We start from the raw sequence: 26,406 nt of genomic DNA, 5'->3' as shown, positions 1-26,406 counted from the left end.
ATTTGCCTATTTCGAATCACCCAGTTTGAAGAGCTCTTGTTGGATTCCAGTCGCCGCTGCTGTTCCACGTTGGTCGTACTTGCGTCATCTGCCATCGATGGGCCTCATCGCCTCGAATCATGTCGATCAACATCACTAGCAGACAGGCGTTCTCTCCTTCCTGTCCTTCTGGGGGTACGTGGTGGTCGTGCGGCTATGGAACGTGAGGGACCGTCTTCGTTATCATCTCCAATCGCTAACATGGGTCCAGATTCTTCGTAGGCTGCTGCGCGAGAGATCCATGCGAAATCACTTGTGCGCAAGGGAACTTGTATCCGGGTGCTTTCGACCCTGCCGCGTATGGAACGTTTCCGGATGCGACGTGCGGAACTGGGAGCAAGTTCTACACATGCACTGCTAGTGGTGAGTCGCCATTCAAGACTGATTATCCCTGGATGTATACCGAAGACCGTCGATCCAAGTTACGATTAGAATAGAACTTCTGAGAGCTAGCTGATGAAGTCCAGGAACTTTCTGGGGATGTTGTAAAACGAACGCATGCGCCCAGTCTGGCTGTCCAGATGGCGATCTTGAGCCCGCCATCATCAATCGACCGGACCTGCTCAGCGCCTATCATGCCACTGGTGGATCTACCGCAGTATCCAGCACTGCAACTACATCGTCGCCATCTTCATCTACCGGCGACGCATCCGTAAATGTGGCAAACGCACCCTCATCCACTACTACACCTGTAACAACCACGACATCCCCATCCGGCACTGCTTCCGTCCAAGCCGAACAGAAAACGCCAGTCGCTGCTATAGCAGGTGGCGCAGCAGGTGGCGCTTTTGCGCTCGCTTCGGTCGTTGGAATCATAATATGGTGTCTTTGCTTCAGGAGGAAGAAAGGAAAGAACGATGGGAGTGCAGACGGAATGGAGCAGAGAGAAGACGGCCTACCTATCGGCGGAATGACGGAAGAACAACAAAGGCAACGGCATTACATACACATACGATCGAAACCAAAAGACCGTGAGTCGAGGAGAATCTTTTTCACTGACGGACTGAAGTATCATACTAACATAACAGATACAGCCCCGCCGACCTACACATCACCCAACCCAGGCTTCAACAGCACCTTTTACAACCAACCCTCTCCTCTTAGCCAGCACCCGCAGTCCCCTTACGATCCTCAAAATCCGCTCCAGATAGCCTACGCCCACCACGATCCAAATTACGCCTCTGACAACCACAATCCCGCACACAACTGGCACACCCTACCCCAAGAACTCCCCAACTCCACCCCTCCCGTTTCCGCTCTCACACCAGCGCAGTTCCGTGGCCACGAATTCATGTACGGCCACGCGAGGGGTCCATCCGAACTATCCTGCGACGGAATGAGAAACGAATTAGATAGCGCGGGGGAATTACAGCCGGAATCACCGGTACTGGGCAGGATGTGGAAGAGCGAGCAGAACTCTATAGATGGGCAGATGCAAAACTCGAATCCGCCACCGCAGGCGTGGATGGCGCCTCACGATTGGGGGTCGAGGGGTACGAAGGCTATGGCTTTTGAGCAGCAGGGACGTGGAGAACGGAGGGGAGATGGGGAGCTAGGGGAAAGGGTAGGGGCGTATCGTTTGGGTGTGTTGGATGATGCGTCGCCGGAGAGGGATAGGATGGATGGGCAAGGGGCGGGGAGGAGAGATGTAGGAAACGGGTTGAGGGGACGAACGTGAGGATTTGCGAAGAATGTAGGTTTTTTTTTCTCGCTAGTCTGTCATGATTTTTTTTTTGGCTGTGATGACAGACCTTTGGCTACTTTTCAATTGTTGCAGCAAGCTTGACGTACTTACTGTAATGCTTGCATCTATCATACCCCAATCTACAGCCCTACTACTACCTCAGAAAACCGTCCCATCACTCAAAATAACAATCGGACTGCTCTTCGTCTTGGGTCTCTTCTCCTTTGCGACCTCCCTCCCCGCTTTCCACGTCCCTGCCTCGAGCAACTGCGCCATACTCAATTCCACCCCTTCCATCCTCTGCAAGACCAACTTGTACAGTTTATCCACCAGCACCAACGTCATTGCTCGCCACTCGACAATGGCATCGTCTCCCGCAGTGAAAGAAGGGAGACCGCTTCCGTCAGAAGTAGCCTTCAGACCACGGTCCAGAGACGCAGGTTTCAGAGTCAGAACGCCGAGGTCGACGAATAAACCGCCGTTGCGGTATTCAGGGAGTGCGGTCATGGAAGACATGTTCTTCCATGTTAGGGAGAGGATGCGGGTAAAGGGGACGGTGAGGGAGTAGGCGAGCCACTGGGTTAGTTTGTGGAAGGGTTGGATGAAGTTGCTTTCGTCGGAGCTGTCTCCTTTGGATTGCGTTTTGAGTGTGGATAGAGGCCAGGCGTCACCCAGGGCTTGGCCGTTTACCACGGTACGGTCTTGGGGCCAGATGGGGATGAGTAGGTTTTGGAGGACATCCCAGAATGTTAGAATATCTAGCGTTGAAGGATCGGAAGTCGTGGTCTTCATGTAGTCTATAGTATTTGGTGAGTTCTTGGTATAGTCATTGTGTAAAAGACAAACGTACCAACAACGTTTCCTGGACGGCCTTGTTCGCCGAAGATGGTAGGGTGAGAAAGCAATGACTTTCCCAGACTGCGTAACAAGTTGGCTCGAGAATCAACGCCTAGCATGGGATTGCTTTCCGAAATCTGGAAGCCTTCTGCTAGTGTCTCCGTCTTCAAATCTTGTAGTCCCTTTCCTACACGCAACGCAGTCAGCTCCGTCCTCGTTCAACCGCAGAGCGCATACTCACCATCAACAATCGGTCCCCCGTCCTTCTTCGCAGCGAATCCCCAACTCTTGAACATGTACAAACTCGCCACCGCTATGCCCTCACTCCTCTCGTACTCTGTCTTCGTCCCTGGCTCCACATACCGCCAGTGATCTCCCGCACCAGCATCCAACAGCACCGAAACGAAAAACAGATCAATCAAACGACGAGTCAGCTCCAGATCGTCACATCCAGATTCCTTCCACTCATCGAGCAAGTTGGCGATGCGGGGCACGCCGCCGACTTCAAAGTGCTGCCAGCGACCGTGAGGCGGGATGGTGTGGAATTTATCTGGACCAAAGTCGCGCTAGTGAATACAAAATCAGTACCTTCATCACTGAATAGCTCAATGACCTTGACAACGAACCTTGATGACAGAAGTCACATAATCCGCAGCCTCGCCCAAGCGCTCCTCGTGCACATCAAAGTGACTCAGTTTGCCGGCCTCGGCGGCCTCTCCTACAATCTTAGCACGCTCTCGCACCGCGCTGAGCGAGAGGAGGTATTTGACTTTGTCGTCCATGTTTGTGTTGCTGTGTGTTTGAGAAAGGTGTACAGAGATCACAAAGCTGTACGTCGCAGAGTAGGTGTTGTCAAGTAAGCAAGTGGGGTTTAGCGCCGCACTACACGGACTGCACTGGCCCGAATTAGGTAGTTCTGTGCTACAGAAACCCACTTTGCGGAGGTCGCTCGTGACCTTGATAAGGGCATCGGCGTGTGCCGACGGCCATGATTGTGAACGAGGTTTGTATGACTGATGCTGCATTCAACAAGTCGCTTGCTGCGAGTGAGCAGAGATTGAGAATATACATTTCATTACGGGGTTAATCATCAGTTCGCTGAGCGGCAAATGCCAAGCTTGGGATAGTAGCCGCTGATCCACGTCTAAAAAGGTCAGAGAAGAGCCAGCTATACACTCTCTTCTCGTGCCAGCTCTTCAGCCAGTGTCCTCCTTATGTGACAGCGCCATGCTCGCACCGGTCCATGCCTCACCCAGAGTCTGAATGCCCTCTTGTCGTAACAACTGCAAAGTCGCGTAAACAAATGCGTCCTCCTGGTCGCGCACGAAACAATAGACCGAAGTCTCCCTGACTATAGAGGCTAAAAAGCATGACAAACAGCAACTGCCCTCAATATACATGAAGCGCGCTCGACGTACGCAGCCAAGGGCCCCGCCGAGATGAAGGTAAGCGACAAAGGAAGAGTGAAGATGCAGAGACAAGCCTGGTATCCCAGGAATGCTAGCGCGCTAAAGTAGAACACGGATGAAGGCTCGCCGAAAGACACCCGAAGGCAGAATGAGTGAACCTCAGTGGGAGTGTTGTACTCTTGCTTTCCGCTGGCATACCATGCGTAAGAGGTATCAAATCCTAGAAGTGCCAGAGATGAAGGAGACCCAAAAGCAAGCGTCGCAGAGACCAAGGACTGCTTTTGAAATGGTATGTTGAGACTAAAGGAAATACCGTGGTATCGGATGCGGCGTTGGTCATTAAGGTAAGGTCAATAGAGGCGTAGAAAGGTATTAGTGAAATCAATCGTCGCTGTTGAGTGATCGCCCGGGATCGCTCGTCTGTGGTGTTCGCAGCTGAGAGGAGCTACCGAAGCTGGATAGTTGCTTCTCCGGCTCCTTGTGACTGGGCTTTCGCTTGAAGAAGCTCATGATCTTGCCCGTTGTCGTCTTCCTGCCGGGACTAGAGCACGTGGGCGATGTGGTAGTCGAATCGGAGTTCGGAGGCGCGACGGAATCCGGTGTTGCTTCCTTCAACGGAGCTCGTCCGTCTGCATCGCCGTTCCTCACATCACGAGTGCGTCGCTTTGTGCTTACATGTCGCCACCAACTCGAGTCACGCGACACATCAGATCGTGTTGCATTACTGTCGGCGCTCAACTTGTTGTGTGTGTCCCATTGCTGCAACTTTGAGCCATCGTAGTTTCCGTTGGCACTTTGCGACAGATCGACCTGGGAGTGACTTTGCGACGTTGGTTGTTGTGCAGGGTAAGGATCAAGAACTTTTCTATAGTTAGCTCAAATGCCATGACGGGTCTAAAGTGACGTCTACTCACCCTGACTGCGTCTGGCGTGGGAAGGAGCTGTGACCGGTCTAGCGCCGTCCTTCTTTGGAGACGACGATCTCGTCAATGTGTCCTTGCGATCAGTCTTTGACCAATCCTCAGGAACGGGAGATTGTCCTTTCGGGTCTGCTGCGTTTGGTGTTTGTGTTACCAGAATGGCAGTGAGACTAGGGTCTCTACTGCCTCGTCTTGACGAAGTAGCATTTTCAGCAGAGCTCATGGCTCTCTGGCCAGGCACGGCGGTCGTCGACGATCGGCGTGAGCTTTTGTCAATAATCGAAGAGGATCTTCGTGAATCAGACGCGACTGGAATGGAGCGGATTGAGCCTGTCGATCCTCGGCGGGCTGCTTCTTCTGGAGAGATGGTTTTGATCGCACTCAGGGGTATCTTCACGGCGGGTGCGCTAGCCCCTCCAGAGAGTGGACTCGGAGTTGGATCGACAGCAAAGCCAGGTGTAAGTAGTCCAAGATGCATACCCTTGTTTTTCCTTTTCTTCTGGCGTTCTTCGTCAATCTTTCTCTCCCAAACAGCCTTGTTGGTCAGTATTTCGTCGACAGCGAAGCGCATCGCAGGTAGAATATCCGTGACAGCCTCGAAGAGCGGCCTAGCGAAGATGTTCATAAAGCCGATCTGAGATTCACCAAGCTTGATAGTATCCTCTCGTACGGGTGGGCCGCCGAACAAACATGACGGCATCTCCAGCTCCTCCTCCATAAGTCCTTGGTTGCTGAATTCGTCCGTAAGAATATTGGCCCATCTGGCAGCGGTCTCGAACTTCCGCGCCTAGATTGGGAAGGTTAGGTTACGGTGCGCCAATGGAGTGTTGGCACAAAACTTACCACGTTACAGATGTCTGCGCACTTGATAAGAAGCCCACAAGTTAAATCCTTCTGTTCTTCCTGTACTTTAGCGCTCCATCCGTCGACTACTCCCTTGTCATGCGCAACCTTCTGTTGGAGATTACCCAAGTCGCTCATGTATTTGAAATGGAGACCCATGTCTGTTGCGAGTATGTTGTTGATCATAAGTTTGCGCATCGCAGCATCAGCGAATGCTCTTGGCCAATAGCGGCGTAGTATTTGAGAGTAGGCAGCGCAGTGGAAAGATTCTAGGACAGATCGATCGTTGTAGAGTTGGGCGAGTGGTGCATTCAATGCGACGAGGAAAGCATTGTTGACTCCTGGATGACCGACATCGTGTCCGATGGCTGATATCAACAGCGTGAGAGCATCGAAAGGCTTGAGAAGCCCAGCGATTGGTGATTTTGGAGCAGAGATGCTGGCGGAAGCCGAAGGATAAGGAGGTAGAGTGCCGATTCGGACGAGAAAGTGGAAGAGCGCTTGGAGGACGTCGACAACGTGACGGAAGTTGTGGTACTTGACGAATTCGTTGTAGGCGGTACGACTGGCCAAGAGAAAGACAATCATCTCGTCTAGCGACCCGTTAGCAGAAGAGAGAAAGCTGGCAGGTACTTTACTCACCTTCAGTTATCGCCCACTTTTCTAATTCAGGCATTTGTAGAGCATGCTTAAGCATGATGAAGGCACCATAAAGAAGCTCGTCGTCGGTATAGTCGTGCGCTGAAAAGGCCCAGGTGCCTACCGCATCTTCAACAACCATCTGGCGATCTTCATCAAGATGGAAATCCCTATCATTGTCAGTCGCGGACGTCCAGGTGATCATGTGCACTTACGTAGATTCGAGTGAATCACCCACTGTCTCAGGATTGCAGATGCCGGTCATCAAATTGGACACCATGGCCTCCCGGAGATAGGCGTATGGTTTAGTATCATCGACGCCGACCCAAGACAGCTTCCGGTTTCTCTTAGTAGTCAGGAAGCTTGCTTCTTCTCTCGAGAACTCCTTCTGTAACCGATAGGCGTGGACGGCCAAGCCAAGCATGCGATCTCTAGACATGGGACTCGTCAGAACGTCGACGGCACCGGCGTCCAGATAGCGAGTCAATCGAACGGTGTCGCCGAGCGAGAAGGACACTTGTAGACCGGGCGATGGGAGCGGGCCAGCTGAAGACGGCTCTTCGGTGCCAAGACCCGAGAGCATAACGACAGGTACGACGAGCTTGGAGAAGTTTCGCGACGAGATTTCGGAGGATATGTGGGTGAGTAGGTGCATGGCATAGATGTCGTCGGGTTCGCTGGTATCTATGCGTGCGAGACGCGACGAGGTAGGCGACGGCGTGCGCGGTTCACGAGACAGGCGCTTCATTCGCTGCTCTTCATCGTAGGGTATGTCTATTATGACAAAAGTGGGAATGCCGGATTTGGTGGAGCTGACGAGCTGATCGATCTTGTTTAGGCAGGCGCGGCCGGTGCTGCAGATGTGTACTGTAGGACGCGTCAGTAAGGACATGGGTGCAGATGGCGGACAGACTACCTTCTGGGGAGATGGACAACATGGCTTCGACATTGTCGTGTACCTCGCGCGGTGATGTTTTGCCGAGGGCAAAGTAGCTCTGGCCTACATTCCCTGTGGTGGTCCTCGCAACAAGCGACTTGGACAGCGTCTCTTTGCGCACATGCTCGTCATTGGCCCGCCGGTCAATGTAGACAACATTGCACGCGCCATGTTCCATTGTCTCCACCTATGTGCGGCGACCAGACAGCACTGGTCTCCAGCGCAGAGGGGAGGTTGTTGCAGAGGAGTCGCAAAATGGGGCGAGTGGTGGATGGCGATGAGACGGCGGCTGAAGGGGGTCGAGTAGGGTCACGGGTGGATGTGGAGCGGAAGCGCGGTGGGTGCGATGGCCAATTGCACGTGTCGAGCGCAGTGGGAGTGAAGGCAGGAGAGCTTGGGACGGTGCAGTGCGTCTAGAAGCGTGGGGGAGCGCAGAGATGGGATCGCGGGAGTGCGCCAGTCGGTCTGGGGTGCAGTCTGAAACGACGACGTGTGAGTGAGCTCCAGGGAACCTAGCGGTACAGCGAGCGGCAGCCAGTGCACACGACACTAGAGTGCTCTGTTTATTGTATACGAGCAAGGCGCAACGGGCGGATGCGACAAAGGAGGCGGGTAGCGACGTGGGATGGAAGGTGCGATGGCGGGAGGGCACAGGACGCAGCTGCCTCGCGCGCGCGGTCTCTCTCTCTCCTTCCCGCTCTACTCTCTCACTCTCTCTTTCTCTCTGACTCGTGTGCAGGCAGGACGAGGCAGCGGGCCAGACTCGAGAGGTGCACACGGCGCTTGACGGGCGTGTCTCGGGGAATCGAGTGCAGCGTGTTTGGGGAGCGTCTTGTCGACGGGGCGCAAGTGCTCTGGGCTTGCGGGCGAGGGTCGTGGGCTGGTTTGGTCGCAGACGCAGGGGGCTAGTGGTCCTCGGCGTCAGTGTCGCATGAGCGCACTCGCAGTATGGGCTGCAGTGTGAGCAGCATCGGGCGCGGGCAAGGTGGTGAGGGTGGATTGAGGGCGCGGGCAGCAGGGACAGAGGTCGGGGATAGGAATCGAGTGAGTGTGGTGGAGGAGAGGTGCAGGCGGTGCGTGATTGGGCTACTCGAGACGAAAAGAGGAAGGCGCACTGGTGGGCAATCCCCACTCATGTCGAAACTGGCCAGCAGCCGTCGAAGCCCTGAGGCCTTCTGGAAGCTTTTCCCTCCGTCTCCATGCTCCCCCCAGCGCCGTCGCACGCCCTACCAGCCTGCCCATGATTACGCCGCCGCCGTCGCCGCCTCACGGTGCGCGTCTGTCGGCCTCTGGAGCGCGACACTCGCAGGGCGCTGCCAGCCAGACGTTCACGCGCGCCCTGCCTGCCTCGCTCGCGCCCCGGGCAGGGCTGCGACGAACCCAGAGAGCCGCTCGGGGAAGCTTGGCTGCAGGACGGCCTCGGTCCTGAAACGCATCCCAGGGCTGGCCCAGTTCCCGCGCACGCTGCAAAGATTACCTACAGCAGCACGCCTGCCTCTGCTGCCTGCCCCATGACTGGCCAGCATCGCATCTGCTACTTGCTGTGCGCTGGCACCACCCTGCTGCTGCTTTCCTTTTTGCTCTCCCACACCATGTATTCTCGTACACATGCCCCTCTGCCGTCGCCTGCATCCCACGCCTGCGCGCCCGTGCTCGCCCGCCCCGCCAGCTGTTGCCACGCAGCGTCGTCATCTGTCCGGGAGAAGCCAGTTCACAAGTCTTCTGGAAGTGGCGACTCGTGAAGCTGCCTGCAGATCCTACCATCCGTCAGTGCTGCACGCTGTGGGGAGGGGCGAGGAAACAAAGAGCCCCTGTTCGGTCCGCTTGCGGGCGATTGCTTGCTGATCAACCACTGCTGATCCCCGCCCGTCTGCCCTCGTGTCTTACACAGTACTCCATGTACCACAGCGCGACTTGCGGCACACGGCATATGCCGTTATCTTGTCCGTCTTTCCATGTCCAAGGCGCTTGCTTTCAGCCGCCTCACCCAGCCATTAACACGATTGCGGCAGGTCACTGCTCTATGCCGAAGCCTCGGGCACGCTACACGTAAGCAGCTTGGTCCGTGACCACTGCGCTGCCGTACTCGCTCCATACTCTGGAATTAGCAAGGAGCTGCGACTACGCTAAGAGGCCACGCTAAGACCGTTGCCATCTCTGCACCCTCCGCTATTCGCTCCCCAAACACCAACCCTGCCTTATACAGACAAGATAAGGCCGTGACAAGACTGCTGATCTCAGTCTTGGTAAGCAGAAATCCGGGGTCACCACCTGTCACGGCAATGAATTCCTCCATGGCAATCGCGACAAGCTCTCGTCCCGCTGCTTGTACCACTCACTCCGATCCCGGCGCCAAGTCTGCAGTGCTGTTGCCCTCCAACCAGCACTACAAAACTGCCAGTGTACTGCGAGCTAGCACATGACTGCAACAAATAGCCTTCGTTTTCGTTGCTATACCGCACTACCCTGCAAAACCGCGAGATGCATAGTACGCCTCCAATCGCTCGCATTCCACGTCCACCGACGGCCCCTTAGCCTACAAGCTATCGCTGACTATGTTTGAGGTTTGCAGAGCACCTCATTCAGCTGACGTACTGCAGGGTCGATTGCGCGTTGTACAAAGTCGCCTCCAATCGAACAGTCCGGAGTATTCCTCGCACGTACCAAACCCATGGCTCCCTACCTTTGCCATGGCGCCGCCTATTTTGCCTCCATGTCTGTCTCATTTAACCCTTACACACGGTATACGTCGAGATTGGTAGAGCGGAATGGCCTGCAGCCATCCAGAAGCACTGGTGAATCTTGCTCAACCATGTACTGTCTACTCATCGGGCCTCAGCACGAACCCACGCAGGGACATTCCTGCCTAACGCCCTGGAAACACTTGCTGATATAATCATCATCTCACATACTTCTCGTATCCAAGACTTCACGGTACGCTTTTGGTACCCAAAGACGGATACCCTGTCAGTTCTGTATATCCATGTCCAAGGGTCGGTCCCTCAGTCGGAGCTCTTCAGCCTGGCTCTTGATCAACTCTCCAAAGTCCAGAAGCAAAAGTCAATACACTGGGACTCTGCTTGTCCAACACTGTAGTCTGTCTGCATATGGCGCTTGAATCCTAGTGCTATCTTCACGGATGCAGGAGAACTCTAGTGCTGTCATCCCAGATGCGGGGATGCTTTTCAATTGCGTTCCCCGTCGGCAAGTCCGGCATCTGGAGGCTAAACGCTTTTGCCGCCAAAGTATCCCAACTATTGTATCTCACATCAGAAGAAAAATGCCAGTGCTGGATGCCAACGCAGTCTTCGTCAAGGAAACCTGCGCTTCAAGTTACGCTACTGGTTTTGGCTACAGGAAGGAGAGCATTGAGAACGGTGGGATGGCGTGAGAGATTCGCTTCACTTGCGGAATATCGCTCCGCAGTCCCACTGAGTGGAGCAGTGTTCAATTCGCACAGCTCCTGAGTATCTACCTCGGGTATCATCTACTCATGTTCTTCAAACTCTGGTTCCTGTACATGGTGTACATCTTCATATCTTCTCGACTGGTATAGCTATAGATTAGGCGAAATCACAGTCATGTCTTGATGCGCTGAACAGTCATGATGCACTTCAAGTATACTACCCTCCATACACTTCACGCCACGACAGTACTAACAACATACTCATAGTCCTTCCTCAACGGCACAATGACGCCCTGATAAAACCTCTCTCTAAAATCGTCGTCATCGAGACTGAATACCGAAGCCTCAAAGTTGCAATGTATACACCTCTGCGTCGCATCCGCATAATTGGGCAACTCCCTCGTCCGCAAGCCCTCCGCCAACCGAACCGCTACAAGATAATCCGTAAAAGCCATACGGTTACCGTTCGCATCGAGGTCGTCTGGAACGACAAACGTGTTCAGCGGCTTGCCATACGAGATCTCTAGCAACGCGACGCCGAGAGCGAAGATGATGCTGTTCTTGATGATACGCATCCTCTGGCTCGGAGCTGGTGATGTGGCTGTAGCAGGAAAGTCACGCGATATGTAGGGTTGGTCGGAGAGCAAGGATTGGCTCAGGATACATATGTCGTTGAGGTCCCAGGTTTCTTCTAGCCAGGGTGTGTTGTGGAGGTGGTAGACTGCCGAGGCGAGGGTGAGGGCGAGTGTACACTTTTCTTTGATCTGGAAGGTTGTACCTTGTGTCACCATAATCTGCTGCAAGGTGACTCGTTTGTCGGTCGTGTTTGCGTTGGGTAGGTGAAGAGTGTGGATGTGATGTTTGGCAAGCTTGCTGCTCATTACCCCTATGCAGTCTGGACTTGGACAGCGTTGCAATGTCGCGCATAGATCGACGATGTCCGGAGCTCTTTTCAGGCATTTCCAGTGGTCGTGTGCTTTGATGTTCGAGTGGACTATGATATTGGGGAGCAGTGAGCCACTGTGTGGGTTTGTTGTATCAATGACATCAACAGCCTCGATCTCCACTGGAATCGATTTCCATGGAGTCGTGTTCCCAGCATGTAACGACCCAAACGTAAACACCAATTTGAACGTGGAAGATTGGCCTGTTTCGTCGTCTTTTTGTATGTCAAGACGCAAGTTTGCTTGATGTATGCATTGGCACATGCACCTCGACGACCACCGCGTGTTGAAAGCGTCGTAAAGTTTCTCCGCCTGCTGACGGAATTTTATCAGGTACTCTGTGTTGGCTTTACGCCTTCTTTGGAGTCGCAATGGTTCGAGCGCAATTGCTCCCGCTGTGAGATTGGAGATACGACTAATGTCCTCTTCAATCGATGATAGCAGTTCTTTGTAGTGTTTCGACTTGAACCCTCCTTTAATACGGACCCAGGGATCGTTGAAGAACTTGTTTCGCGCTGTTGCATCGACACATCCTGTTGCTGTAGTCCAAGGTGGCTGCTATATCTTAGCAAATCCTCTTTTGTTGCACCATGTTGTACACACCTGAAAATTCTTGTCTAGCTGCAACTTCCGGCCGAAAAGGTTGATCTTCTTGTTCAGTTGCTTCACAGAAGACTTGAAGGGCAGGTAGTTGCTTCCAAGTCGATTGCGCAGAGCATCATTCAGCTCCGGATTCTCCCATGCTGAACTTTCGCGGTTCTCAAGGAGTTGAGATAGTTGAGCATCGGAGAGAGCTAGTGGACTCAAAAGCTCTTCACAGGAGTTTCTGTAGATGCAAGCTATAGTTACGAAAGATGCATGAAGATATCCGAATGCTTCCTCATACTTTTGCATGCTCCTTATGGTTGAGAGCTGCGCTGGTATCAGTCATGATATGCCAAGTGTTGGCTTCACGTACCCCATCAGCATAGTGTTCCAAAGCCACTATGATCAACGGAAGTGATCCCAGTACTATCCCAGCTATCTCGAACCCAGACATGGCGAGGGAGCTTGTGGTGGCGCTAATCGGTCAGACTGTTAACTTCGGGGAAATAGCGACGGGACGTATAAGTTATGTAGGAGCCGCACAATAGAGCCAGGGCCCCGAATAATTCCGAGTACTGGATTGTAGAAGGTTCGAACGGAGGATTGATGAGGCTGTATAGAAGGTACGATCTCTCAGCCTTGTGGCTAGGCTCAAAGAGTTCTAGTCTTCAGCTGAACCACGTGGTCTCGTCTACAAGCTTGGAAACCACATCTCAGCCTTCTCGTCTTATCATCGCAATCTCTATTCTATTTTGACAACGAGATGATGTCCTACAGACATGGATCTGTCTATCTCACAAGCTCACGTCAACTGCGTTTCTGCTTTTCTCGCGCTCATCGAAGCCTCGCGTTCTCCCTCTTACACGAAACGTCAGAGTGAAGCGCAGGATATCTTCGATAGATACAAGCTTTGGGCTGGAAATGTTGGCGCTATACACGGTATCGATAAGTACAGGCTATCTCTGGACTACCGGCTGAGAGAGGCGTCTTTCTACAAAAGTCAGGTATTACTAACTTGTCGCATCTGACACGCTCATGCTGACACAATTTCTAGATATTGAAGTTGATGCAGGATCTGCAGAGCTGTGTAAGCAATTTGAACTCCGTTGCCATGACCTTTCATAGTCATCTCGTATCAAGGACAACAACTAATCAGAAACGCGAGACTTAGTTGCATAAAGGTACGGTGAACATATCAGGTATAAAACTTGTAAAGCTTGCTAACCTTAGTTCTGAAAGCCTCAGTATCTTTTCTGAAAGAGCATGGGGCAACTGTCCATCCATTGACCGAGGATTCCGAACCATCAGGTCCAAGTACGGACGAATCAGACTCGTCCGACTCCCCGTGGGAAGTTTCTTCTGACTCTGAGGTCGAGCAGCAACCGGAAAAGAAGCTGCGTATTGTCGACGCAGATCGGAAAAATGGTCGACCTCAATCTCCAGCGAAGCCAGCGCTGTTGGGCTCGATTAATTTCATTGTTGAATGTCTTTGGAGGCTACCCATTCGACGTCCTGCGCCAGCTGATCGTATGAAAGACAAAAACGTTGCTGATACAACGGGATACTTACCGTTCGATCTCATGTACGTAAAGGATAAGTTCCCCGGCCTTCATGAGACAGTCACTGCACGCCTGGCGAAAATGATATCGAGGCGCAGGCAGCTGATACGGTACCGCAAAGACCACACCGATGCCTTGCAAGAAGAAAAAGCTGCTATTATGATCAAAATTCCAGAGCCTGGAAACAATCCACTATCTTCTCCTCTTAAAGTCGATGTGGCCAGCGAGTGGACGCCCAGTTTAAAGACCCCAAGTCAACGTACAGAACTGACGAAGGCAACGACCTTGAAACTCAACGCCCCAATGGGAACACTCTGGCCGGCGACTGGACTTTATGCCCAGTCAGTATCCGATTCTGGATCTTCGATCGCATCCGAGCAGACTGCAAATGCGATTACGATCAGGTTTCCGCATCGGCCCAGGACAAAAGAAGGACGAGTTTTGGAACAGTACATATGTCCCTACTGTTCCACCGCTCAGATAACTACATCGGAACGAAGATGGAAGTAGGTAAATTCAGTAGTAGATCTCAAGAATGTCGCTAATACACGCGCGTAAGAAAGCATGTCTTGTCCGACCTCCAGCCGTACATATGCACCTACGCAGACTGTCAACTAAACGACTACTTCTTCGAGAACAAAGACGACTGGTTTCACCATGAGTCACACACGCACCGCGTCGAGTGGTTCTGCAACACTGCGTCGCACGAGTCTTTTGTCGATATGGAGGAATTTCTGGTTCACATGCACAAGGTTCATTCAGAACCTCTCGATAAGACCCAGCTTCTGAATCTTCATCGTGGCTTTCAGAGACCTTCGAATGCGCATTCGGGGACCTGTACATTATGTGGTCAATATGCAAGCAAACTAAAGTCTCATCTCGCACGACATCTTGAACAACTTGCCCTATTCGCAATTCCTCAAACGGATTATATGGCTGCTTTGGAAGAAGATGACACGTCATCAAACGCTGCACGGAAGGGTTTCCACGCCCTGTCCAACGCCGGCTCATCAGATCTAGCATCCGGAATATCGGATCTCGAGTTCGATCCGGAAGTGGGAAATCTTGCGAGTAATCTTGCAAAACTTCACCCAGGCAACACACCACGTGAACAGCTCAATGAAGGGTACTCAATACCACCTGGAGATTTGAGCTTCGTAGACATGAGTGATGATTCTGGAGACGAGGTAGATACCTCATGGGATCAAATCACGCCAAAGTTCAAAGAAGCTCGTGTTGCAATGGAGAGCGATCAGGAAGCAGAAGCCTCTGAGCACCAAATTGAGTCAAGTCGAAATTCACTGATGCCGGAAGAGTCGACCCGAAACCCTTCCATAGAGGCTATATTCGACCTCCCACGAGAGCCTTTACCCGATGTGCCCGCTCAATCATATCAAACATCTGCAACATTTGATGCATCGAGATTGGAACGGCGTGACGTTCTTGAAATTCCCACAATTCCTTACGAAGAACCTCGCTCTGCGCCAAAACCTCCTCCCTTGTCTCGTCGGCAGCGAGTTGGTCGTTTTGCCTCAAACATTCTCTCTCCCTTTCGCCGTCAAAAGGAAGCTCAGCCTGCAGACGACGTTTACCCCAAGGTAGCGTACTTGTACGATCCTGCGCCGAGCCGAGACCGTGGCAGAGCCTTGGACGTGTCTCCATCACCTTCTAGCGCAAGAAATCCCGAAATGTGGCCAGAGGTACCTGGGGAGAGTTCTCGGAATCCAAATCTTCATGAACCGTCGCTTCGGTTCCAAAGACATGGGGGTGGTTTTGATCCTAACAGCGGAGCCATGCTCGGCGTGGATCGAGTCTCAATCAAACCACGCCCCATATACTCTGATCCTCGGGACGCTTCACTCCGCAAACAGGGTACAGAAGTCCCGAACAACAGTCCCACAGGTTCCACCAGTGTTGTGAACCCACCGCCATGGCGGCAGGGATCATCTACAACGGACAGAGGCAGGAGCAATGCCCCTACAAACGTACTTGGTAGACCGATACCGCAGAGGAGATCTGCATCGATGGAAGCGTTGTATGAACGCGAAAGCGACGAGGAAATAAGTGAAGCCATGGCTCCCTTCATTTACCCGGGGGAGGATTTGACTGGGGCGAGATGACATGGTATGCGAAACTGTCGAGGAGTGAAGGTGATACAGCCGTGTTGTTTTATGTATACACAATCCATTTCGTGTTGCATATATCATTGATGGTATACTCTGGCTTTACATAATGTTCAGGATTTTACAATAATATACAACGTAGCTATTCAGCCACAATTCAGATAACCTGACCAGCGCAATTACACACCACCCTGCTGCGAAACAACATCTCCACACCTCCCGCAAACCTCCTCATGCTCTTCCTTGACAAAGCGCCAACATCTCGGACACTTCTCTCTGCTAGGTGGATGCACGAGCACCCTCGCCTTGCCCAAAACTTCACTATCACCTGAAAGTACTTCCTCTTCACACCACTGCGATTGCTGCTTCATCACATCGGGATCCTCAGCTGCAAAGCCGTTGTTCCCGGGAACGGAGGCATCAGACAATGTACGGATGTTAACCTCGCTAATGACAAACAGGCCAGCAAGTTGGGTTTCGACGTCCATGGGCTTGGGCATGGAGGGCTGCAAACACGCCGCGAACTCTGCGTGCAGCTTTTCGGCGTTGGAAGCCGGTAGGTAGACCGTAGCTGCGCTTTCCAAACTCGAACCAATCTTCTTGTCCGCGCGGAGACGCTCCTGGGCGACCTTGATTGCAGCTCCCAGTGTACTTGTAGTCTCGTTCATAGACTCCAGACTAGCTGCACCAGACTCCTTGAGCGCAGGAAGAGGCAACCATACCGCGCGTGCGGGGTGAATACTCTTTTCCTTGAGCTCAGCAGGAACATGATCCCAGACCTCTTCTACAAGCAGCGGACAGACTGGAGCAAGCATCTGCAGTAGTTCATAGAAGATGAGTCCCAAAACACGCTGGAGCGTTTCGCAATCATTTCTGTCGCTAGTGTAGACACGGTCTTTGAGCGTTTCGAAGTAGAACGCACTCAGATCCATGGAGATGTACTTGTTGATTGCGTTGACACCCTTGAAGAACTCATATTTCCCAAAGTGATTATGTACTTCCGCACTGACCTGTACAAGTCGGTGCACAGCGAGGCGATCTGTGAGTTCCCTGAAATCGGTAATGTTGGGTGTGAGGTCATTGAAAGAGGTAAAGGGCGGCGGGCAAGATGGCAGCGAGAAGATGCCTAGCAGCCATTTGAAGGTAACGCGGTACTTATGCAAAGCTTGATTTACAGACATCAAGACCGGCTGGCCAATGGTGACATCACGCGTGTAGTCGCTGCTTGCGGCCCAGAGGCGAAGCGCGTCGGCACCCATGGCATCATATGTTGGCGTGTTCTTTGCTGCGGGATCTTGCTTGACGCCTTTTTGCTTCTTCCGCTTGACGGGTGGAAGGAGCTCGCCCGACATGATTTGCATAGGAGAGATGACGTTACCGAGAGACTTACTCATCTTACGGCCGTCGGAGTCGAGCGTGAAGCCATGGGTGATCAGAGTCTTGTATGGTGCTTTGACAGTCTCGGTCGAGTAAGGTTGGGTGGCGACGTGGGTAAGGAGTGACGACTGGAACCATCCACGATGTTGGTCGGTGCCTTCAAGGTACACATCGGCAACAGGCTGGTCCTTTTTCTCCGGAAGAAGCTTCCAACTGGTACCGCTATCGAACCAGACATCCATGGTATCTCTGCCGCGCACGTAGGTTCCTGTAAGATGCTTCGGCTTCCAAGCTGGATCATCCTGTGCATCTGTCCACCACGCGTTGATGCCACGTTCCTTGATCACCTCAATGACATGGTCGATAATCTCAGAGTCCATAGTCGCTGTGAGGGTATCGCCCTCGACCTTGTACAGAGCAGGAATAGGGACACCCCAAGCGCGCTGTCGTGAGATACACCATTGGCTTCGCCCTTGGATGAAGCTCTCAAGACGACTTTTGCCAGTCGCAGGCAGGAAGTTGACATTGGCGATTGCTTTCATCGAAGCGTCCTTGATACCCTCTACGTTTGCAAACCACTGCTCAGTAGCTCGCGTGATGACAGGCTCCTTGGTCCTCCAGTCGATGGGGTACTTGTGACGGTAATTCTGCTTGCCTCGGAGCATGTCGAGCTTCTGGAGATAGTTGCACACGGCATTGCTACCCGATTTCTTGATATCAGCAACAGGGAGTCCTTCCAGAAGCTCGGGCTGTTCAGGAAACGCATCCTTTGTGAAGGCGCCGGCATCGTCTATAGGTGCAAAGGCTGGAACATTGAGCGCCATGCAAACATTATAATCATCCATACCATGTCCAGGAGCGAGATGAACCAGCCCAGTACCCGAGGAGTCGGTGACAAAGTCCGCGTGAATAATCGGTTGCAGTCCGCTCGCCTTCTGGAACGGGTTCTCGTATTGTACCTGCTCGGCGATTTCTGACCCACGCACATCTTCTACAACGACTTCGAGCTTCCTCTCAAGGATTTTCTCGTATTCCGCTACTCGTGAAGCCGCAACAAGAATCAGCTCATCCTTCTCAGCGTCTTTGACTATGCAATATTGCATGTCCTTGTGCACTGCGATTGCCTTGTTTGCGGGTAAAGTCCAGGGTGTGGTTGTCCAGATGACTGCACTGACCTCGCCGTCTACATCCTTCAGCGCTCCATTTTTCAACGTGTCCGACAGGTGTATAGGATACCGCACAAAAGCAGCCAAGCTCTTATGTCCCTCATCGTATTCCAACTCAGCTTCTGCAAGCGCTGTCCTTGAGCTTGGGCTCCAGTATACGGGTTTAAACTGCCTGTAGATCAGGCCCTTTTCGAACATGGCCTTGAAGACCTCCAGCTGTCTAATCTCGAAACCCCGCTCCATCGTCTGGTACGCATTGTCCCAATCGCCCATGACAGCCCATTCTTTGAAGCCCTTCTTCTGCTCCTCGATTGTCCGGGTTGCCAATTCGCGCGCCGCGTCCCGCACGCTTACAGGATCTGCTTGTGCCGCATCCTTCTTTTGCGCCTGGAGAGCTTTGATCTCGATAGGTAGACCATGACAATCCCAGCCGGGAATGTACGACACCTTCTTCCCTTGCCCGACCTGGTGCCTACAGATGATGTCCTTGGTGATCTTGTTCAATGCATGCCCAATGTGCAATGGGCCATTGGCATATGGCGGTCCATCATGCAAGGTAAAAGTCTCTCTCGGCGCATTGCCTTCTTCCTCGCCATTTTGTCCATTCAACCGCTTCTCCAAATGTCCATAACGTATAACGCGTTCGGGGCTCGCCTGCCACGCATACAGGTCATCGGTGCATCGTTTGAGGTACGTTGGGTTCGTTGACGCTAACGGTCGGGGCGGAAAACTAGATTTTGGCAGTCGGAGGGTGTTTGACCATGATGCGCGGAGGATGCGTGTTGGGGTTAGCATAATAGCATCCTGGGCTGGCGGATCGGCGGGGAAGTGGTGGTTGGAGTTCCAATATTTTTGGATCGACCACTCATGTGGTGATGGTTCGGCATGGTTCGGTGATAGCACGGAGATAGAGGAAATGATGCCGGAGGGAACGATATCGCAGTAGGACGATGTTGACGCTATTAGCTATTGGGAGCAATACGACGACACATAAAGTATCCAGACTGAACTTCCCAAGGCTTGATTTCAAGGTCGGTATAGATCGATTGATGTAGTCATAGCAACCCATGACGACCATACCATAGGCCAGTCTGATACCCATACTACATGCCAAGCACTATGCGTTGAACAGGCTGGCTTGCGCGCGAATACTCACCACGCTGTGTATTATGACATGCCGTCTCAATATACGGTCAACGAGCTCACAGCTCCATTCTTCAACACCTCAAAGACCATGCCTGGAAAGCCGAACAGCTCTACATTCCCAACATCCGCCGCACCCTCCATCAAGACACTGCCAGCATTCGCAAACTTGCTCTTCTTCCCAGAGCTGTCCTCCCATCCCCCAAGTAGCTCGCAACTGCTACCTGGGCTATCACCCCAGCCTCTGTTGAGAGCCATGCCCCGTTGCTGTAGCCTCTCCTGCTCTTCGTTCTCGTAATATGGCTTGAAGACTTCCTTTAGTCGGCCTGAGATATCCCCGAAGCCCATCTCGGAGCTGAGTGGATCACGGTACATGGCTGAGGGCACGTGCTCGAGCGTCCATCTGCTTCGTCTATGTCGGTTAAACTGGTACGAACCAGGGACGTTGCCGTGAAATATGACCTTGGTTGCAGTGAGATGATTCAGAGGTTGCGCGCTGAGCTCGCCTTGGTTGTGCAGCTCCGAATCCCGTCTTTCTGCAGTAGGAGAGGGTGGAGAGATCTGCGTCGGCTGTGAGATCAGAATGTCAAAGCCATGGTGGTAGTAGTTGTAAAAGTGCTCGGCCGCTGCAACCTCTCGCTCCTGGGCCTCTAGCGCGGCTTCGTCATCGTCCTCCCATGCATCCTCATTATCGCTTCTAATCACCGAGCCGTGATCTGAGTCATCGTCTGGAGTAAGCCCACCGGGCGAGAGATCTGATGCGTCGCTCGTCCTCCGATCTTTGTGTATCGATAGCCGATGGTCATTCTTACGGTAGATGGAGTCAGGGGCACCAAGCTCCATGATCAGATCCTGAGGCGTTGTTTCGCTAAGGATAATCCAGAATGGAGGACTAGACCGCCGGACAAGCTCTATCCTACCTTCTCCGTGTACTTTGACTGTTTCAATCTCGTCTGGCCCACCGTCCTTTGCTTTGCCCAGGGCTAGTGATCTCGGATTCGGCGGCGTTGCTGTGAACAGCGTACCGCGAGCCTTCTGCCACGATTCGCCATTGAATACTGCCATGGAAGTCGCGGGTCCTGTAGCCGACGAGGACAGGAGCGAGATGAAATCCTTCTTCGGAGAGTATGCAGAGTGCTGAACGGAAAAGTTGAAAGCTATTCCCGGATACGATAGGTTGTAAGTACCTCTGGCATTTGGGTCTTCCGACTTCGGGGGTATGTACTCTCCGCCGTACGTCGGCCCCAGAAGCTTGTCATAAACATGTCGGAACCTCGGTCCCGACACGCCCCCTGAGAAGCCTACTTCACCGGCTTTGTACACTTCGATATCCTTGTAGACCAACTTGGCTTTTGCGAAATCGAGCACTTCGATGAGGCGCAGCCGCTGGTCGGGGCCGTCGAACTGTAGTCGCAGACCGTTGTCCGGAAGAACGACCTGGACGGGGGATGAGATGGGTCGTAACTCGTCGTGATAGAGCTGAAAGCGAGGAAATGCCTTGACTTCGGCTTTGATGGTCGTCAGTACTTCGTGTAGGGAGCATCCGAGGGCTGTGCTTCAGTCAGCTTGGTAACCCCAACGATGGTTGCAACGGACTCATGAACCCTACACTGCGCCCTGGCTGTAGCTGCATGCTTCCATCTTCCATGGTGAGTCTTTGCTAGGTGTATGATAGTAGTAAGTAATGGCGATGTGTTTGCTAGGCGATGTGCTGCCTAGCTCGTAGATAACAGGGAGCTCGCACGCGCGTGCTGTGTCCACGAGGACAGGGTAACGGGTATATCCTTCTAGCCCCTGGAATACACAACGGAGATCAACACAGCCGAGTCAAGATGACAGGAGGCCCGGTCTTGCCACGACGCACTATACAATCAGGTACAATCCGCGACACTGCGACGGCAGATGAGGGGTGGCGGGGCAAACGTTGGGGAATACAGCGTAACCCTTGCGCTGTTGGGAGGCTTTAGTATGCTGCACTATATAAAAACAACGACGACTAGGTGAGATGTGTTACGTGAGATCAAGACATAAAGATAGCGTGCAATAGAGATGTGCAAGTGGTGCTGCATTGACGTAGCGCGAGGTGTTCGTGACGGCTGTCGGTAGTAGCGCGCAGTCCGTGCCTGGCGGATCCCTGCGTCCATGTGTTTACCGACTGTTTACTTTGCTGCAGGTTCCGCAACACCAGACGCATGTCATACTAACCCAGCGCATATACGTTCACCCTGCCCCGAACGTCACCATGTCTGGACTACCCAGACCAGGAGCGCCCGTCAAGCGGAATACGACGAGCATGCGCCCTCCCACGACGCGCCCCCCTCATCTGCCGCGCGGCCGTTGCGCGACGCCTGCAATGGATGGCCGCTCCTCGAGAGCAGAATCAGTGGCTTCCGCGAGAGTTCCGAGATCGTCGCCCCTCAAGCGCAAAATTGACTTTGACGGCGATGGAGGCGAGGAGACAAACATCAACGTCGTCGTGCGGTGTAGAGGGCGCAACGATCGCGAAGTGCGCGAAAACAGCGGCGTCGTGGTATCGACCAACGGAATCAGAGGCACAGCCGTAGACCTTTCCATGGGCCCAAGTGCGCTGAGCAACAAGACATATCAATTCGACAAGGTCTTCTCCCCGGCAGCCGACCAGGCCATGATCTACGACGAAGTTGTGGCGCCTATACTGGACGAAGTGAGTTGGGACGAGACAAGCATGGCAAACGCTACTGACAACCCCGCAGGTCATCAACGGCTTCAACTGCACAATCTTCGCATACGGTCAGACCGGCACAGGCAAAACCTACACCATGACCGGTGACATCTCAAACGTCCTCCCCCTTCCAGACGCCGCCGGTATCGTACCGCGCGTCCTGTACGCCCTCTTTGAACGCCTCGAAGCCGACGAGATTGACAACTCGGTCAAATGTTCATTCATCGAATTATACAACGAAGAACTTCGCGATCTCTTATCCCCTGACGACGCGACCAAGCTCAAGATCTACGACGACAACAGCAAAAAGGGCTCTACTACAACCATGGTCCAGGGCATGGAAGAGTGCCATCTCAAGACTGCCGCTGAGGGAATTACAATGTTGCGCAACGGAAGTCACAAGCGCCAGGTAGCTGCGACCAAGTGCAATGACCTCAGTTCGCGAAGTCACACAGTCTTCACCATCACCGTCTACATAAAACGAACAACAGAAGATGGCCAGGAGTATCTGAGCGCCGGAAAGCTCAACCTCGTCGATCTTGCGGGCAGTGAGAACATCCAGCGCAGCGGTGCTGAGAACAAGCGCGCAGCAGAGGCCGGTCTTATCAACAAGAGTTTGCTAACGCTGGGTCGCGTTATCAACGCGCTCGTGGAGCGCAGCTCTCACATCCCGTACAGGGAATCAAAATTGACCCGTCTGCTACAGGATTCACTCGGTGGTCGCACCAAAACATGTATCATCGCAACATTATCGCCTGCGAAAAGCAATCTCGAGGAAACGATATCCACCCTGGATTACGCATTCCGCGCGAAGAACATCCGGAACAAGCCGCAAATGAACCAGCCCATCAACAAGAAGACTCTGCTCAAGGAATACACCGCCGAAATCGAGAAGCTAAAGAGCGAACTGATAGCGACCCGGCAACGCAATGGTGTCTATCTCACGCAGGAGAACTACGACGAGATTACCACCGTCAGCGAATCGAGACGAATCCTCAGCGAAGAGCAACGCGACCGGCTCGAAACCATGGAGGTCAACCTCCGTAATAAGGTGGAAGATCTGTTCAAGCTCACAACCAACTTTCAGACCTTGAAGAAAGACAATGAGCAAACGCAGTTGGCCTTGGACGGCACCAAGGGCATACTGGAGAAGACGGAGATTGTCCTGCAGCACACTCGCGAAAACCTTGCAGAAGAGACGGAGCTACGGAAGGCGCACCAGAAGACTGAGCAAGAGCTGGCAGAAGTTGGAAAAGACATGATCTCAACACTCGGCAAGACCACATCTGCCATCGATGGCTTGCGGTCAAAAATACGACGCAAGTCGGAACTCCAATCGCAGAACAGACGGAACTGGAACTCCTCCAAAACTCAAGTCGTTGATACTACTCGTATGGTGGAAGATCGGATCGAGGAGTTTCATCAGCAACAAGAACAATTGATGAGCACCATAACAGAACGCATGCAAACCTTTGTCAGAGATGAGCTTGAGAAGCTCGGCGCTTCGCAATCTTTCCTACAGGAAAAGATGGAGGCATACCAGACATCCGAGCAAGAAGTCAACGGTCAGACTGCGCAAGCACGCGATCACATGAACGAAGTTCTAGAGGAGATTAAGACTCTTCGTGAAGATGTCAAGACGAAGATTGGCGCAGGGCTCGATGAGCTCTCAGCGGCGGCAGAAACAATCTCAGCCAACATCATCACAGAACTAGATGCTTTCCATACGCAGGTTCACGCATCCTATGCTGGGCTAGGCCGCGACTTCAAGACGACGTTCGACGATCTAGTCAAGGATTTGAGCGAGCAGCAGAGTGAGAACGAGAAGCTTCACCAGCAAGTGGTCGAGGCCAATGCGGCATTGGTCGAGGCGAGCAAAGCTTCTCAGGGTCAGCTGGTGAAGATTGTGAACGAGGAGAAGCAGAGGTCGGCCGAAGATCGCCAACAGCTCCTGTCGCAGATTACCGCAATCGTTAACGCGAACGCGGATGCGCAAGAGAAGAGATTGGAGGAGAAGCTCCAGTCTGTGCGAGAGGAACTGAACACTGCGAATGTTGCATTCGAGACGAAGCAAGATGCCTATGCCGAAGGTGTCATTGCGTGGTCAGATAAATCGAGAGACATCCTGACAGGTGTCTCAAAGTCAAGAGATGCTGTCAAGACCAAGATCAAGTCTGACTTTGCAGCTGCAACTCAGCATTCCACCTCGATTAAGGAAACCACTACATCTGTGCACGAAAGCACCGTCAAGACAGTGGAGGCGCAGATGGCACACTTGGACACTCAACTCCAGGCTCTGGATGACATCGTAGCCCGAGTCCGCGAACAAAACAACACCCACCACGCGGCCCACACTGCGTCGCTGGGCGCTCTGTCGTCCACAGTGGCAGCTTCCTACTCTAGCATCGGCGATCATCTGTCTTCCTCATTTGATCGCGTTCAATCTCTCGAATCGGACATGTCAGCACAAGCAAGTATTCTGAAAGAGACCTTGCCTGCACTCGCTGCAGACGCCGACATTCGTGCGCCGCTCCAAGAGCTTCGCGAAGTCGTTGGTTCGCAGGACTTGATCGAGTACAATCCCACTGGCGAAACTCCCCAACGCGTCTCTTACACTTTCCCCTCAACCCTTCCGCGCACCGAAGCCCACGAGACAATCCTCTCTCGTCTCCGAGACCGCCCCACAACGGCCGACTCTACAACGCGCAGCCCCTCGAAGCAACCCATCTTCAATGACGCTACGAATACCCTCAGTTCTCCAACCGACTTCACCTTCACGGCCAACAAGCCCAACTTCTCCCGCTCCATTAGTGCGCACGCCCACACCATCTCACATCTCCCAACAGGCAATCCTACTTCCTTGCGGGAGCTAGATGTTAACGTGGTGGCGCAGGAAGCTCATACCCAGCCTCTTCCCCATCTCGCATCCCAGTCATCTTGCGATTCGCTCACCAATGGCGCCCCTCCAAGCAAGAAGATGCGAACCAATGGCGATGATGCAAGTAAGCTTCCCATGAAGAAGACGACAAGGAAGACGGTGGGCGTCGCTGGCGACCGCGTCGATAGGGAGAATATTGCGAATTTTGGCAATAGCGTCGGCCCTGGACTTGCGGCAGGGAGGAAACTGAGGAGTCATGGGAGTACTTAGTTGCTGAGATAATAGTTGTTGTGTAGTGTGAGCGTTTTGTATTTCTCTTGTTCTAGTCTCTATGCATAGTCACGGCGTTCGGTATGGGCTCGGGGAGACCCGTCTTGTCTACTTCTTCTTCTGTTACAATCATCGGCGTTTGGACGTTGGGTTCAAAAGACAGGGCATACGTAGGCGTAGCGTCGATCCAAGCATCCCCACCTTCAATGGTATTTTGGTTCCATCTTGCAAAATGCTCCCGCATCCTCCAAGTCTCGATGATGTGAACTTTTCGCGTAGCCGGTGAACTGCTACAGCATAGGGCGAGAAATACCTCTTACAGGTGCGGTATCGAAGCGATTTTGAAATACAATACCGCAAATAAGGTGAGGCGGTAACTTGAGCAATAGTTTAAATCGGTAAACTTACAAGGTGGACATAAAAACTTTAGTCGGTAGAAAGATGTTCCAAGACTACATTCTTCGGACATATGATACGCTAAGAAAGCTGGTACGCGTTCCTAGACCGTTGAAGAGCCTCATTGCCCCAAGGAACCTAGCACTCTCGATTGGCCACGGTAATCATAGTATGTTTGTGTGCTCCACCGGAAGAACGACGTTACCGAAAAATCATCATGCTCGTTTGAGGGCCCCTCACATCGTCCCGGAACCAGCACACATTCTAGGAACTCCTAGCAATATATACAAAGAAATTTCGGTTACGTGACTCATGATTCATAACCCATTTCTCTTACATCGTTACCCAAAATACGTCCGTCCAGTGTCGTTAGCATCCATTCACAGTCATCAAGCGTCAAAAAACTCCCTCTCTTTATCCATCAAACCATCAACCTCTTCCTCATTCAACGGCACCAGCTCCATCTTAAAATGCCAATTATGCCACCCAATGTGGTGCCGATACCTCTCAATATACCCCTTCACCATCTCCCTCCACGACCCTTTCCCAA

At 52.8% G+C, this 26,406-nt stretch overlaps 6 protein-coding genes across 6 annotated transcripts; 2 read left to right on the top strand and 4 right to left on the bottom strand.

The window, feature by feature from the left end:
• Positions 1–119: 119 nt before the first annotated feature.
• ACET3X_005480 (uncharacterized protein) lies at positions 120–1,395 on the top strand (the record flags this gene model as incomplete). The annotated part of the gene is made up of 5 exons (XM_069451689.1): positions 120–202; positions 251–402; positions 507–1,010; positions 1,074–1,332; positions 1,392–1,395. The coding sequence occupies 5 exons, from the start codon at positions 120–122 to the stop codon at positions 1,393–1,395; spliced, it is 1,002 nt and encodes a 333-aa protein (XP_069307524.1).
• A 487-nt stretch (positions 1,396–1,882) lies between these two features.
• Positions 1,883–3,342, bottom strand: ACET3X_005479 (uncharacterized protein; the record flags this gene model as incomplete). The annotated part of the gene is made up of 4 exons (XM_069451688.1): positions 1,883–2,520; positions 2,574–2,747; positions 2,802–3,126; positions 3,187–3,342. The coding sequence occupies 4 exons, from the start codon at positions 3,340–3,342 to the stop codon at positions 1,883–1,885; spliced, it is 1,293 nt and encodes a 430-aa protein (XP_069307523.1).
• A 1,008-nt stretch (positions 3,343–4,350) lies between these two features.
• On the bottom strand, positions 4,351–7,486 carry ACET3X_005478 (uncharacterized protein; the record flags this gene model as incomplete). The annotated part of the gene is made up of 6 exons (XM_069451687.1): positions 4,351–4,829; positions 4,884–5,676; positions 5,733–6,325; positions 6,375–6,541; positions 6,587–7,238; positions 7,288–7,486. 6 exons carry the CDS (start codon positions 7,484–7,486, stop codon positions 4,351–4,353), a joined length of 2,883 nt encoding a protein of 960 aa, XP_069307522.1.
• Positions 7,487–10,947: 3,461 nt separating this feature from the next.
• Positions 10,948–12,697, bottom strand: ACET3X_005477 (uncharacterized protein; the record flags this gene model as incomplete). Its single annotated transcript, XM_069451686.1, has 3 exons — positions 10,948–12,213; positions 12,262–12,570; positions 12,617–12,697. The coding sequence occupies 3 exons, from the start codon at positions 12,695–12,697 to the stop codon at positions 10,948–10,950; spliced, it is 1,656 nt and encodes a 551-aa protein (XP_069307521.1).
• Positions 12,698–16,104: 3,407 nt separating this feature from the next.
• On the bottom strand, positions 16,105–21,259 carry ACET3X_005476 (uncharacterized protein; the record flags this gene model as incomplete). Its single annotated transcript, XM_069451685.1, has 3 exons — positions 16,105–19,434; positions 19,675–21,161; positions 21,208–21,259. 3 exons carry the CDS (start codon positions 21,257–21,259, stop codon positions 16,105–16,107), a joined length of 4,869 nt encoding a protein of 1,622 aa, XP_069307520.1.
• Positions 21,260–21,806: 547 nt separating this feature from the next.
• Positions 21,807–25,744, top strand: ACET3X_005475 (uncharacterized protein). Its single transcript, XM_069451684.1, has 2 exons — positions 21,807–22,294; positions 22,344–25,744. The coding sequence occupies exons 1-2, from the start codon at positions 21,854–21,856 to the stop codon at positions 25,458–25,460; spliced, it is 3,558 nt and encodes a 1,185-aa protein (XP_069307519.1). The 5' UTR covers positions 21,807–21,853; the 3' UTR covers positions 25,461–25,744.
• The last annotated feature ends 662 nt before the right edge of the window (positions 25,745–26,406 follow it).

This window comes from Alternaria dauci, chromosome 4 (assembly GCF_042100115.1).
Source record: "Alternaria dauci strain A2016 chromosome 4, whole genome shotgun sequence".
Lineage (NCBI taxonomy): Eukaryota > Fungi > Ascomycota > Dothideomycetes > Pleosporales > Pleosporaceae > Alternaria > Alternaria dauci.
Note: the sequence above shows the minus strand (reverse complement) of the source record. Positions and strands in the feature narration are given on the sequence as shown.

What these genes read in the sequence shown, in the direction of transcription:
- ACET3X_005475 (XM_069451684.1), top strand. Translation starts at nt 21,854, where the DNA reads ATGTCTGGACTACCCAGACCAGGAGCGCCCGTCAAGCGGAATACGACG. An exon ending in TGGCGCCTATACTGGACGAA is followed by an intron (nt 22,295 to 22,343) that starts GTGAGTTGGGAC and finishes ACAACCCCGCAG; the next exon opens with GTCATCAACGGCTTCAACTG.